This window comes from Staurois parvus, unplaced genomic scaffold (assembly GCF_062004578.1).
Source record: "Staurois parvus isolate SC_StPar_1 unplaced genomic scaffold, SC_StPar_1.0 ptg000813l, whole genome shotgun sequence".
In the NCBI taxonomy this organism is placed as follows: Eukaryota; Metazoa; Chordata; class Amphibia; order Anura; family Ranidae; genus Staurois; species Staurois parvus.
In genome coordinates, this window is record NW_028318609.1 from 2,639,727 (window position 1) to 2,655,792 (window position 16,066).

Sequence of the window (16,066 nt, forward strand, 5' to 3'; positions counted from 1 at the left end):
AAGACATGGTAATAAATGTTCTCCCCTTAGCTAACGCTTAACACAGCTGCTAGCTCTCAATCCTGGTGTCAGTGAATGTCGGTATTCCCACTGAAATCAGGAACCAGAGTGGTTCCTGATCATAAGAACACCATGTCAGCTCTGACAAAGTAATCACATACTGGCTCCATTAACAAAAAACAAAAGCCTTAGCCACACAAACACATATGGGCGCACTATAAACTGCATATTTGTAGGCTTGTTAATAAATACAGCATAGGACTTTTGCACTGGCTCTATGTTTCTGCTATGGCTAACAATGTTTAGCTGCATTTTCCCATAGATTTGAGGCCCTGCGGTTTGGTTGTGCTTTCATAAAGCACACCAAAACTCCTACATGCCACATCTTTGGTGTGCTTTTTGAAACAGCACCAAAGCCACAGCATCCCAGAAGTGCATTTACTTTTGCCCTCTTGTGACCCAGAGTCTGCTGATAGTGGGTTATAGCCCACTATCAGCTGGTGTGGCAAAACCACTCCAGGCTCTGGAAGGATTCCAAACATTGTTGGGATCTACCCAGCTGCCTGGTTAACAGCTGGCTCAGCCACTCAGCACGCAGCTGAGAACTGGAGCCACCTGTATCCGCCTCTCCCCTTTATGGTGTCTGAACCACTTGCATATCAAATATTTATGAATTGCAAAATTAAGGAAAATTAATTCTGGCTTGCGTAGTAAGAAAAATCACACAAAAAGCCTAAATTATACAATGTAATGTGTGGAAAAGAAAATATATCAAAAGCCTAAAATGAGCTTCTAAAATGACCATAATATCAACCTATTTAAGCCTAGGCCATGTAATTTCATTAGAGGAAATATAGCAGACACAGGCCCCTGGAGGAAAAAAAAAGTATAACCTCTCTAACTCAAAATCAATATAACTTGAAAGAGGACACCACAATGTGCCTACTTGTACAATTATTAATATGTGTGCCTGGGACACCCCCACTTGATCATGGGTAACTCTGCCACTGTGGCCTTAACTTCAGTAAAAACATTGAGAACTACTACTACCCTTACCATCCCACAAACCATTGGGAGTACTGTTATTGGCTACTGAGTCGATTTCTCACACCCCTCACCTTTCTTAGATTCATCTGTTTCTGATAGAAACTGTTCCACTCCTTCTTACGTTTATCAAATGACTCCTCCTGTTCCTCATCAGAATCCTCTTCATCATATCTAGAAACGAGAAACAAGGATAGACACACAAATTAAAGGTCAAACATTAAAGATGGAGAAAAACAGCATAGCTATAAATCACCATGAGCTGCCAATCTGTAACATCTACCCAACTAGTCAAGATATGAACCAATGCATTTTTCTTACCTGGCAAACCCATACCCCTTCCTGCCCCCTTCATAAAGATTTGGGTTATAGCCAAATGGTCCAGGCGGAGCTCCAGGTTGCTCAATGCACGTTCTGCCTCGATTTTGCAAGGTCTGTAACTGTTCAATTTGTTTCTTCACCAGTTGAGGGTTTTTACAAACGTCACAGCTCTTGGTACACTGAGGCTTTTTGTCACCAAAATATGATGCAATAGCAGCGTGGCGACACCTGAAAGAATAATGATAGCTCGGCTTTAATGACCAGAGCATAAGGAACAATACATACTGTAACTTTTCATACTTCCTGAAAGGATGACTTTAACATTTAGGATGCTTCTACATGTGGCTGAAAAAAGAGATCTGCAAAGTGCCTACTCCAAAAAGAGCAAGAACTCTAGGTAAATGCAATGCATAAAGAAATATCCTATCCACTTGGGGCTTAAGGTATATGGTAAAGTCTACTCGTCTGGGGGACGAAGCTACGTTATCCCTGTGGCGCAACGCATTGGGGAGGGGCAGTGACGTCACCTACGATACGGCGAGTACTGACAAAGTTTGCTCACACACCCACGAGGCTGATCCTCACCGCACCCAGCGTTTTTTTACCTTAATAAACGCATTTATATCTTGTATAATGTGAGCGCATTATGGACACACAATAAAGGCTAATATCTTGGATAAGGCACCATATATCTCTCCCTTTCTTTTATGGCTCATACGAGGACACATAGAGGATTGGAGTGAGGAGCGGTCTAAGGAGGGAGAAATCCCCTTATCCACACAGGCTCATACAGAAGCTGCACAATCCCAGACATCAAATAATAGGCTGCTTGGAAGGAGAGTATATCGTCATCTCATTCTCTGCTAAACTTTTACTCCTATTTTCATTAATTATTTGCACATTTACACATTGGACTTTTTTTTTTATTTTTCTTATATCTATTGATTTTTAACACAATTGGTTTCTAATTTACGGAGATCTTATTTGCTTTTTATTTGTGATCACAATTTAATTATTTAAGGATTATTTAATTTTTAAGCTGTCACTTATATATATTTTATTTTTAACACAATATAGAGTTGTTACATTAAATATGCACTTTATACGGCAATAGTTAATTGCATTGGAATACATTTAGTGTTAGAGCGCGGCAACGCATTATCTAATATCTTCTCAAAGCGCACATCATATGAGGGTGCATAAGGGAGCCTGCGACCTAATACAATAATCGATTAAAATATTGACTCCAGTGGCTCACAAGTTAATTTATTTATTGGCAATTACTTTGTGGTACGTTTCGCCGAATGGTTCACGAAATATCGGCGTTTTTGTGGTGAAATTGGTCCCATAGGAATGAATGGCGGAATGTTCAAAACTAGAGTGGGAGCTGACAAAACCTAGAGTGTGAGCTGAAAAATCAGGACATGATTTCTAAACTGCCATCACTCCCTCATTTTCAAGCCACTCCACCCAGTTACTCCGCCCACTCCAGTTGTGGACTACTGGTGGAGGCAAGAACACTTCACACAATTTCCCCAGAAATTGTAGCTTTTCTAGTTTATATCTATGTCTCTGTTTCAGATTTTTCCTTGCTTCCTGTCTCGTAAAACCATTGTCAGGAGGATAGGTGAAAGAAAATCTCTCCCATCGAGCCTCCCATAGCAGAAAAATCTGAAAGGGCTTCTAACCCTTCCCTTCTTTCTAAAAGTAAAAAAAAAAAATGGTTTGACATTTTTTTAAATTGAATTTGCAGCTAGGATATGGACACATCTGCATATTTTCAACAAGTATAAATATGCTAGACAAAAAATCCACTGACCTCTGTAGCCACAGGCACTGTGGAGCAGTTTATCCTTGACATTTGCAGTAGAACCGCTGGAGTTTTTATTTATCATCAGCTAAGCTCAGCATGCTTTACCCATACAAAACTGACAAGGCAGTCTTCTAGCCTCAAAGACATATTGTAATTTAGCGTTTTGCTATGAACTCTGAGGATGAATTTCTTCACAGTACCTGCAGCTAGATAGGTTATGTGAATGCTTGAACGTCCACAGCTTAGTTACAAATTCACGTTAAAGCAATTACACACCCTTTGCCAAATAGGAATACCTGTTTCGGCAGTATGAAGTTGATAGATCCAGCCCGCATACAAAGAGCCACAGGAATAAATTCACTTGATTACAAAGTACAGGTAGGGAAACTTCATGCATCAAACACAGAAAAACATATGGAAATATTTTTCAAAGGGAGAAACCCATACCAAACAATACCAAACCATGGGTGGTGGTAAATACATAGAAGGTGGTACAATCAGATTGTAACGTGTAGGTTAACACCCAAAGTTTTTTAATGATTTTAGACTGACTCCACAGCATTATCTAAGATAATTAGAACAGTGATTTCTGCAATGGCTATTTAAACAAACTTAACAGATATCCTTTATTTGCATTAAACAACCTCTTTGTAATTACTTATATGCATTCTACTACATAATTAAATGTGCATGATTTTGATTACATTATAATAGTTTGTAGATTGTTATGGTGTTTGGGAATGTAAGTGCCTCTGTTCATTTGTAGTTGCCCTCCCCATACACATTCCTAAGATGTGCTGACCAAATATTTGCCACTAAGCTGTGTGGAACACTGACACGGTCTGACACAAGCTGGTTAACTAATAAGAATTCCAAACTAAAAGAACAACTCCTGCAGTTTTCTGTGGAGGGTGTTAATGAATGGTGAAACCTGCACTCAGAGAACACTTGACTCAGTTTCAGTAACTTTTATTTATCCTGTAAACTAAATGATCCAATCTGTTTGCTTGGAATAGAAAAGATGTACTGCAGACCCTTTAAATGTATTGTTTTACCAGGTGCAGTATTGATTTTAACAGGCACACCGCTTTTCTGTAATGTACCACTCCTTGAAGAATGTGTCTCTGGGGCCTATGCTGCTTTGACTGCAAATAAAGTGACACACACAAAATTCCTGTCGGCACCAAGTAGCTGTGGCCAGCACCGAACTATTACTGGGTGTGCTGATTAGTAATGAAGGACAGAGATTGTCTTCCTGAAACCATTCCTGTTGAAGTCAACATATCTGACAAAGCTTGCTTTGTGATTAAGGGAGGACTTAAAAGGATTTGCACCACTAGCACAAGGCCCTTCTCCCCAGTACAGGAACCAGATCATTCAGCCTTTGGATAAAGCAAAGGATCTGGTGTTCGATACTGCAAACCCCTGACTAGCAATTAGCAGAGACCCGATGAGAGGGTCTCATTGGTATTAATTCTGCACTCATTCGGGTATATGCTGCAGAGGAGAACAATAAAATAAATCTGTGCCAGAAAAAAATATAAATAAAAAATAAAAACATTTTTATAAATAAAAAATAATCTAAGTACAAATGCTGCTGCTCATGAATGGAAAGAAAACCAATCAAAAATATATATAAACACAGCACAAAATAATTTTATAAGTGAATCAATATATAAATATATATAGCAAAAGTCCAAAAGAAAGTCCAACAATAAAAAAAATGTGCTCCAATCCCGAAATAGTGCTCAGAGAAAATCTTCAAAGTGCCCACACCATCCGTGATTGGCAATCTGATCCGCACTCACCGAATAAAGTGGACTCTCAGCTGGTATGGCTAAAGAGTCAAGCAAGCTTAAGAGATGGGGTGCATCCTCACCCAGATGTATCTTTGCTTGATATCCTCCAAAAACGATCCCAACGTATTGATAGCAATGTAAAGAAACAATAGAGAACACAAATAGTGCAATACTGTATAGATAATTTATTAAATTAAAATCATTGCCCATAATGCACTCACATTCTAAAATATATAATCACGCTTTTGTAAATAAGCCTCTGAAGCGAACGACATAGCCCAGATTGGCTGTCAGGGATCCCTCCTTCGTGCAGCCGTGCGACGAATTCCTTCTGGCCGTGGCGGTGCGAGCACGCATGCGCAGGAGCACACCCGTCACCGCAAGGCGGGCTATTTAAACCTCCAATACAGTTCAGTCAATGCCTTCTGGTCTATAACGTTCTGTACTCCATAACCTGATTCTGTTGCCTGTATCTGATCTGACCCTGACTAAGAAAGAACTCCGCCTGCACTGACCCCGGCTTATCCCTGACTATCCGCTTGCCTGCTCCCTTGTACTTGATTTGCTCATTTGATCCTGACCCGGCTTGTCTGACTCTGCTGCACCTACTTACCTGTATCTGCACCTGGCCTTTATCCTGATTGCTGCCATACTTACCTGCTGCTGCTGCACCCACGGTCCTGCACCTGGTCACCACCATACTTACTTGCTGCTGCACCCACGGTCCTGCACCTGGCCTGCATCCTGGTCACCGCCATACTTACTTGCTGCTGCACCCACGGTCCTGCACCCCGCCTGCATCCTGGTCACCACCATACTTACCTGCTGCTGCACCCACAGTCCTGCACCTGGCCTGCATCCTGGTCACCGGCATACTTACCTGCTGCTGCACCCACAGTCCTGCACCTGGCCTGCATCCTGGTCACCGCCATACTTACTTGGTCCTGCACCCAGCCTGCATCCTGGTCACCGTCATACTTACCTGCTGCTGCACCCACAGTCCTGCACCTGGCCTGCATCCTGGTCACCGCCAAACTTACTTGCTGTTGCACCCACAGTCCTGCACCCAGCCTGCATCTTGGTCACCGCGATACTTACTTGCTGCTGCACCCACGGTCCTGCACCTAGCCTGCATCCTGGTCACCGCCATACTTACCTGCTGCTGCACCCACGGTTTTGCATCTGGCCTGCATCCTGGTTACCGCCATACCTGCCTGCTGCCGCATCCACGCTCCTGTGTCCGTTCCCAGCCTGCATCCTGATTGCCGCCATACCTGCCTGCTTCTGTACCAACGTTCCTGCATCCACACCTGGCTCGCATCCGGGTCTCCTGGGTCTTCAACTGCCTGCTACCAGCTCCAGACCCACCTGGCACTGCGCCCTCTGTTCCCACTATCAGGGGCTCCGAGCGGGAGTAGTAAGAGGACGCCTCCTCCCCACGTCAGACTCCCCAACCAGATATGTGACATTGGCAGATCAACTTCATACAAATTGCTCCACAGGAAGGCAGAAGATGGCTTCAGAGTGCCGCCAACCAACGTGCGCTCCACTTACCGGATATGATGTCACCACTCCTCCCCCCGAACCGGAAATACGTCAATGCGTATCGCCCTTCTTCCAGGGCGTTATCAAGCAAAGATACATCTGGGTGAGGATGCACCCCATCTCTTAAGCTTGTTTGACGCTTTATTTGGTGAGTGCGGATCAGATTTCCAATCACGGATGGTGTGGGCACTTTGAAGACTTTCTCTGAGCACTATTTCGGGATTGGAGCACATTTATTATGTTTGGACTTTCTTTTGGACTTTTGCTATATACTGTAATTGCAAACAAAGGCTTCTGTACCAGAATATTAACACTGATTTCTCAGGTGTTCAAATACTTATGTTCAGCAGTGCAAGACAAATAAATTCTTTAAAAATCATACAATGTGATTTCCTGAATTTTTTTTTTTAATTCTGTCTCTCAGAGTGGGAATGCACCTAAAATGGGAGTTTCAGATCCCTCCATGATTTCTAAGTGGGAGAACTTGCAAAATTGCAGGGTGTTCAAATACATCTGTTCCTCACTGTATATTTATATATTGATTCACTTATAAAATTATTTTGTGCTGTGTTTATATATATGCTGCAGAGGGCATACATTTCCCCAGCTAGTTATTCCAGGGAGGACCTCTCCTCTATACTAATATTTAGCCCAAGAACAGTAAACATATTAAGCTAACCATGTACATATTTTATTTACTTATTACAAATACTTATATAGCACCGTCAATTTATGCAGCGTTTTACATATATATATAGTACATTCACATCAATCCCTAACCCTCAAGGGCGTACAATCTAAGGTCCCTGACTCACATTCATACATACTAGGGAATATTTAGACAGGAGCCAATTAACCTACCAGCATGTCTTTGGAGTGTGGGAGAAAACTGGAGTACCCAGAGGAAACCAACGCAGGCACAGGGAGAACATGCAAACTCCAGGCAGGTAGTGTCGTGGTTGGGATTTGAACCAACGGCCCTAGTGCTGCCAGGCGGAAGTGCTAACTATTTAGCCACTGTGCTGCCCCATATAGATGTCTTTCATTTAGTCCGTGGGCTAAACAAAAAAAAATCTAACAGATTCCTCCATCCATGGACGAATCCCCCTCTGCCTTGCTATTGTACACTGACATCCAGTGTTGCATTAACACCCAAACAGAGTCTGCACCTGATTGGATGCAGGCGTTGTTGGGCTGACAATTTTCCGGCAGGCTTCTTGGACAAAAGTCGTTGAGAAACATTTTGTCATACAAAGCAGCGCTGGCAGAGACACTCAGCTCAAATTTTGGCCGAAGTGCACGGGTGGTATTTCTCTATGAGCAATATATCTTGGATATGCAGTAAATAGGGTGTTATTTTATGAGCGTTGCTGCTCTCTGCTCTGTTTGTACAAAATAGAATGAAGTAGAGCCCAAAGAACCACAAAAACTCCATTTTAGAACTACCCACTAAATAGGACAACTGCTCTACATATTTTTAGTAACTGGTTAATGACAGACCAATGAGCATGCTATGGCCAATGTGTGGCCAAATAAAGCCACAGCTAGGACAAGCTGATGAGCCGGACCTACTAGTGAGAACAGGGCACTTAACCACTTCAAGTCCAGAAACTTTCACCCCCTTCAAGTCCAGGCTAATTTTCAGCTTTCAGCGCCATCACACTTTGAATGACAATTTTGCGGTCATGCAACACTGTAACCATATAAAATTTGCATTTTGTTTTGAGACAGATAAAACTTTCTATTGGTGGTATTGATTCACCACTGGGATTTTTATTGCTATATAAATGAAAAAGTGTTTTTCTTATAACATTTTGCAATTAAATAATCTTTCTTCATAAATCTTGGCCAAAATGCATTCAGCTATCTTTTTGGTTTAAAAAAAAATAACCCAAATTAGTTTATAAAAAAAAATAATTTTTCAAAAAATGTTTTTTCATTTTTATAATACTTATGTATTTATCTTTTTTACATACTGTCACTCTAGCAGTAGTGTTATCATCGTGACACTGTACTACTTGTGGAGGGTGATGAAGATTTTTTTTTTTTTACCCATAAAGGCTGTAAAAGCAATCATTTCTCTTTCTCTCTGACATTACTGCAGCCATTGAGAAATACTGTCATAGCTGTGATTGGTCACAGCTTGTCGCATGGTACAAGGCTGTTGTGAATAGCTTTGTACCATGTGACCTCTGTGATCATTCACAGATTTCACAAGTAGTAAGCAATATCAGGAAGTGACATCTTGTTTACTACTGTTCATGTGATCAACAATCAGTGATCACATGAATCGGGACGTCACAAAGAGGTCCCGTACAGCGATCTGTGTTCCAGTGGACACAGCGGGCACAGATTGCAGCTCTGCGTGCACAAGCAATGGATGCTGGTGGGCGTTTAGAAATGTCCCCTTGCTTCAACAGCGCTCCCGTCTGGCCGTTTATCAGCATGCACTTGACGGCAAGAGATTAAGAATGCTGCCAACTGCTTATCAGCTGGGTGCCCTCACCAGAATAGTGGTGGTTTTGTTAAGGCAAGACACAGCCAGTTCAACAGTGTAGGCACACCTCAGGACCTCAGAAGGCTAGCTGTACATCTATGCATGTGCGGCTGATGCGTTTCTGTGGCCTGTTCTGTCACATTTTGTGTGGGATGAAAAAAAAAATTGAGAGGGGTTATAACTCTCCCTTACTTAATACAAAATGAAAAAAAAAGTTTTGCCTATAGTTCTACTTAAAAGTGGTATTTAACCCAAAACCAAAAATGTATATTGCAGCTTATAGGTCCTTAGATGTGGCGGCTGCATTAGTTTCTTTTTTTTCTTTCTTTCCCTCTGTTTTCATCTGGTGATATGGCCAGTAACACATCTCCCGTATTAGAGTGCCCCCAAACTGGATAAAGGAGCAACAGAGAAAACTTTGGATAGCAGCAGTCTGGGGGAAGGAGAGTGTTAGATGTACTGGCAGATTTAGATACATTAACAAACGGAATCCAAACCCCAACTGAAACTTTACAAGCAGTTACAGCAGTTTTGTCCCTTGTAGGATAAAGGTTTAACCACTAGCCTACCAGGCACTTATACCCATTTCCTGCCCAGGCCAGTTTTCATGCAACACTGTACCCATATGAAATTTTTATAATTATTTCACACAAGTAGAGCTTTCTTTTGGTGGTATTTAATCACTGCTGGGTGTTTTATTTTTTGCGCTGATTAGGCTGCACTGATGAGGTGGCATGGATAGGCAGCACTGATAATGCTGCACCGATGGATGGCACTGATGGGCGGCACTGCTGTGCACTGATCATCAGTGCCGATCACTTCTCTGACAATTGTCGGTTATCGGCAATACTTTCCTCACGCTGTGACAGGCATCTGTATTTACCCGGTGATCTGCTGTGTCATTGGACACAGCTGATCACATGATAAAAGGCCGCCATGATTGGCCGTTTACCGTATCACGTGATCAGCTGGCGGTGCCGGGTGCGCGCGCGGGGGGGGAGGGGCGGCGTGTTCTGGAGTTACGTCCATGGACGTCGTCCCAGAACCAGACAACCACGCTGTAGCCGTCCTTCGGCTATAGCACGGTAGGGAACTGGTTACAATGATCCGCTTCTTTTTTTTTCTATTGTATAAAATAACAAACATGTTATATTTACTTGCTCTGTGCAGAAGTTTTGCACACAGCTGCCCTGATCCTCTTCTTTTCGGGTACCCCACCAGAACCTTGGTCCTCCCCGTCGTGCAATGCCCCCAAAGTAAGCTGCTTGGCCTGAGGGCACTCACTCCCATGCTGCTGCTCTATGAATCCATAAGACACAGAGCGTTAGCTTGACCCTGCCCTCCCCCTACTTTCTCCACATTGGCTCACTGGCTGTGTTTGACAGCAGCGATGTGGAGGGAGAGTCCCCATACAGCCAAGGCTATTGTAAACATTGCTGGATCAGAGGGGGCTCAAGTAAGGATTGGGGGGGCTGGGGTGCACACAGAAGGTTTTTTACCTTCATGCGTAGAATGCATGAAGGTAAAAAACCTTGAGCATTTAGAACTACTTTAACATAAATAAATAAAAACTGATCATTGTAAGTACCCCTGCCAGTGTTAAATGGTTTGTCCAAACCATCTGACATCTGCAGGACAGCTTGTTCTATTGATAAACATCAGACTTAATGGCTGGATCACCAGGTGAAAAAAAAAACAAAAAAGAGAGAAAGCCTAAAAAAATGCAGCCATCACATTTAAGAATTGGTTAGCTGCAATATAATATACTGCATCACGTGACCAGACCAGAATGAGAAAAAAAACGGTAAAAAAAAAAAAATTATATATCTGCTATATAATCTATCTCTATATATATATATATATATATATATATATATATATATATATATATATATATATATATATATATAACAACTCAAAAGAGCAGGGCCCTCGATCCCCTCATGTTTTGCATTGTATTGGTATTGTTCTGTCACATGTTCTGTCCCCCTTTGTAATGTACAGCGCTGAGCGAACTATTGGTGCTTTATAAATACTGTATAATAATATACATATATATATATATATATATATATATATATATATATATATATATATATATAATCTCTTTCTTACTCAGGTCAGTTAGCATAGGTGTTAGGAGGGGCAAAGGAACATTTTTAAACTAATTAGGCTTTAACTGGCTTAACTATTCTACTAATATATATATAAAATGTATATTTATATAAGATTTATATCAAATGACCTATTTTAGAATATTGGTTGATCACTAAATGACAGTTTTGTATATTATTTATTTATTTCAGGTACTTATATAGCGCCACCAATTTACGCAGTGATTTTTACACATATATTGTACATTCACATCAGTCCCTAACCCTCAAGGGGCGTACAATCTAAGGTCCCTAACTCACATTCATACATATACACACTAGGGCCAATTTAGACAGGAGCCAATTCACCTACCAGCATGTCTTTGGAGTGTGGGAGGAAACCGGTGTATCTGGAGGAAACCCACGTATATTATGTATTGCATAAGTGTAGTTTGCACCAACTGCAATGCTTACTTGCATTGTGGATGGTGAAAATGTATTGCTGTGTATGTACGTTGTTGTATAAAAAAGGAAATATAAAGTAACCTGCTTGTGAATAAGGCGCAAAAGGGTTAATAATCTGATTCCCGATATAAAGATGATGTCAACTATGCATATTACTGATGAAGTCACATTAATGAAATATGTTGGAAGGACCAAGCAGGTGACATCCTCACGTTGGTACATGACTCCTGATGCATTTGGTGACTGGCTCAAAGTTTGTAAGCTGACAAGTGGAGGAAAGACACGGGTGTTTGTGCTTTAAACACAGGTGCTCTTTATTCATAGTGCGGTGCGCACTTTTCAAATGTGAATATACTTTTGAGGATGACTTTAAATGTCATAACAGTGGTGATGAACTATTAGATTGCCTCTTTATATTGCATGCATCTCTCCCATTCATTCATGTGTTTGGAGGGAGAATAAATGTGATTTAATTGTGAGTGATTCACTTGGTGGATGAAGATTTTGGTAAAGTCACGGTGACAAGTCACATGCAGTACATTTGGGGATTTTGAAAGACTTTTTGTTTGACAATCACATGCTCTGGTCTACAAATGATGCTTCAATGATATCATTCTGCTTATGTGTAGATACTGAAATAACTGCATGACTTGAATCATAAAGTTATGCATGACTTTAGTAGAATTCTCTTGCGAAAGGTCAGAGGATCTGGCAACGTCCAATGGAGTTCGAGAAGACTCTAAAGATAGGGGGGACTCTAGCAGCAGAGGACAACATGATTCCATGCTGAAGACTCCAACTGTAGCAGTGGGTATGCTGCAAGCAGTACCCAAGTCGTTAGATGAGTGTGGACTGGGGGGCACTAGAAACTGCAGGACTGTCCCCTTGAGTCTAGAAGCAGACATGTTGCAATTGCATGGCAATTAAGAAACATAATAACACATGCAGCGCTACAAAAGGTTAATATATGTTGTATAAAGGATAATAAGTGATGGGCTACTGGTGCTTAAAAGTGATTGGAAAACGTCCTCATATCATGATACAATAGTCCCAGTAAACAGTGCAAAGGTGGTCGACTCCGTGCTGAAAGGTGTATAATATTATGCACTCACCAGAAAGCGCATAATATGCGCATTTGAGTTGTCAGACCACTCCTGGTCCTAGAAAGCTGAAACAGTGTAGATCATCTGGCAGGCTGTCACTCTGATGGGGATACACCTTTCCTTAACCAGCAGGGGGATTCCAGACATCCAGAAATACTCTGTATCAATGATCCAGACTCCTCAACCAGGGCACTCATATAAGATATCCACCTTAAGAGAGGGGGGGGCTTTTGTTATTCTGAAGAAAGCCGTTTGTTTGTCTGTGTCCATGTGTCTCCAGGCACAACGCAAAGCTTCTAGTACTCACAAAACCCAACCGCTAGAATGGGTCAAAGATCAGTGTTCCCGCAATGCTCTTTGCAATACAGAACAGTAGCAAGGAGATGCTTCATCGGTGCAGAGTGTCATGAAAAAGAGCTTGGAGCAGTCTCAGTATCACAGCATGGACCACTTCCATGAAGAAACCAATGGAAACAGGTTTTTAAAGGTGTCCCATGAACTACGTATGTCTTTGGAGTGTGGGAGGAAACTGGAGTACCCGGCAGCAACCCAAGCAGGCACAGGGAGAAAATGCACACTTTAGGCAGGTGGTGCCGTGGTTGGGATTCAAACCAATGACCCCAGTACTGCCAGGCAGAAGTGCCAACCATTTAAGATTTGCCATGTTCTGAAAAACAGAAATGTGTCCCCTGGTATGGGGTTGTGCCTATAGCCCTACAACTGTATATCAACAGTATAAAATATAAACTATTGTGCATCTGCCTGTTAGTCCCAGGATATTTGGCGTAGGATTTGGGGATGTCACTGTTATACCATTCACTGCAGTCCTCACTGTTGGCTCTGATGTGAAGAAGAAAAGCCCTGCATCTACAAAGATGGCTGCTTCCACACAGAGACACAGTACAGAACCAGAAATGGTAAGTCAGCAATGGGAAAAAGCAGAAGGGAAATCGCAGGCAATACCAGTGAAAAATGCTATACCCTCTGCGGGCAATTTTTGGGGCACTAGTTCAGGTTTCAGAGTTCAGGTCCTCCGGGTAAAATATCGGTACCCTAGTAAATATTAATACCTGCTAATGATGGCAAACACACTCATGTCAACTGTCAGGTGAAATGAAGTTTTCAGACATGTGCTAAAGTCAGTTCTCTTTAACCACTTCAAGTTCGTACACTTTCACCCCCTTCCTGTCCAGGCCAGTTTTCAGTGCTATCACACTTTGAATGACAATTGCACGGTCATGCAACACTGTACCCATATGAATTGTTTAGCATTTTTTTTGAGACAAATAAAACTTTATTTCGGTGGTATTTATTTACCATTGGGATTTTTATTTTTTTGCTATACAAATGAAAAAGTGTAAACGTTTAAAAAAAAAAGTGTTTTTCTTATAAAATTTTGCAAATAAATAATCTTTCTTCATAAATCTTGGCCAAAATGTATTCATCTATCGTTTTAGTAAAAAAAAATAACCCAAATTAGTTTATAACCAAAAATTATAATTTTTCTAAATTCTTTTTACATTTTTTTAATATAAATTTTTGGTTTTTTTTTTAACATACTGTCATCCTAGCAGTACAGTGTCACCATAGTGACACTGTACTGCTTGTGGGGGGTAGTGTCACCATAGTGACACTGTACTGCTTGTGGGGGGTGATGAAGATTTTTTTTTCTTTTTTTACACTGATTGCTTTTATACCCATAAAGGCTATAAAAGCAATCATTCTTGCAGCCATTGAGAAATATTGTGACAGCTGTCATTGGTCACAGCTTGTCACATGGTACAAGGCTGTTGTGAATAGACTTGTACCATGTGACCTCTGTGATCATTCACAGATTTCGGACGGGAAGTGGTTAATAATATGCTTCGCTGTTCCGCAATGGGATGCTTGTTAAAAGCCTCAGGGTAATGGTTTGGGATATTATGTTGTGCCAATTTACTAGCAAACAACAAAGACAATTGGGCTAACCTTTTCATGAAACAGACGTACAGTATTTTCCAGCATTACTGGAACAAAACCAAAAGAAATGATCTGTAAAGACAGAGTACATGGACAGCAAAGCTTTGGATTAGATTCCTAGCAATAAGCAGGGACTTGTAGTTAACAAACACAAACAAAAACCAACCATACGCAGCATAATAGCAAGGTTAAAGGAGAAGTAAAGCCAACGCTCATTATTTCTGCACTCCTGTGACCCGTTTTCAGCTGACAGCAGGATAAAGTCTGCTGTTCGCTGCTGTCACTCAACTGGTCCAGGCTGGGGAAAGAATGACTGTAAAGTCGGGATCCACCCAGGTGTCTGGAATGGCATCTGGCTCAGATTCTCACCAATCTGCTGATAGCATGAGCCAGCCACTCCTTCCCCCTCCACAGTTCAGCACTCCAGTGAGCACTGGGGGGGGCGGCGTGGGAGGGACAGAGCAGACAGCGGTGACTAACTGTCACTGCTCTCTGTTTGGGCCCGGCAGGAAGAAATTAGTGATCAGCGATGCCCGATCGCTCAGTTCTCAGCCTTAGAGCCAGCAGGAACAGATGTGGCATCAGATCGATGCTGAATCCAACTATACAAGTATGATTAAAGAAAAAAAAATTCCAAACTTCTCTTTTAAACATATTCATGTAGAATTTAAGGGTCAGTCAATCAAATTCAAGGAGCTTTTCTCATTGAATTATAACTAAAGGAAAAACGTTTTTTTTTAGTTTTGGATAGAGTGGAGATGGATTAGAAGACCTGTCAAGCTTTTATTGCCATCTGTACCCCATGTTTGGGAGATTTACCCCTCTATTTGTCCTGTGTACCATTATCATTAAAAGTGAAAGTAAAAGAAAATGATTTATTTATTTCAGGTACTTATATAGCGCTGTCAGTTTACGTAGCGCTTTACACATATATATATTGAACATTCACATCAGTCCCTAACCCTCAAGGGGTGTACAATCTAAGGTCCCTAACTTACATTCATACATACACATACAGTTGTGTTCAAAATAATAGCAGTCAGACATCACTAACCTGATCAATCACTGGTTTTGGTAGAAATGATATTTCTACATGGCAAATAATTTACTAGGAGGTGTAGTAGAGTAATAGAAATCCAACAGACCCAACAGTCATGACATGCATGCTGCTGATTCTGTGTAATTGAATCACTAATTGAAAGGGGCATGTTCAAAATAATAGCAGTGTGGAGTTCTATTAGTGAGGTCATTCATTCTTTGAAAAACAGGTGGCAATTATTGCCCTTATTTAAGGAAGGAAGGCAGCAAATGTTGTACATGCTGGTTACAGTGCATTTCTCTCTGAAATTCTCAGGAAAATGGGTTGTTCCAGACATTGTTCAAAAGAACAGCGTAACTTGTTTAAAAAGTTGATTGGAGAGGGGAAA

General features: G+C 41.4%; 1 protein-coding gene across 1 annotated transcript in view; it reads right to left on the reverse strand.

Annotated features, from left to right (window-relative positions):
- Positions 1 to 16,066, reverse strand: part of RECQL5 (RecQ like helicase 5) — a 186,409-nt gene that overhangs the window by 42,701 nt on the left and 127,642 nt on the right. Inside the window, exons 10-11 of the mRNA XM_089654890.1 lie at positions 1,366 to 1,593; positions 1,119 to 1,218 (exon numbers count right to left, since the gene is read on the reverse strand). Of these exons, the coding sequence (XP_089511016.1) occupies positions 1,119 to 1,218; positions 1,366 to 1,593 (328 nt within the window). The remainder of the gene's footprint in view (positions 1 to 1,118; positions 1,219 to 1,365; positions 1,594 to 16,066) is intronic.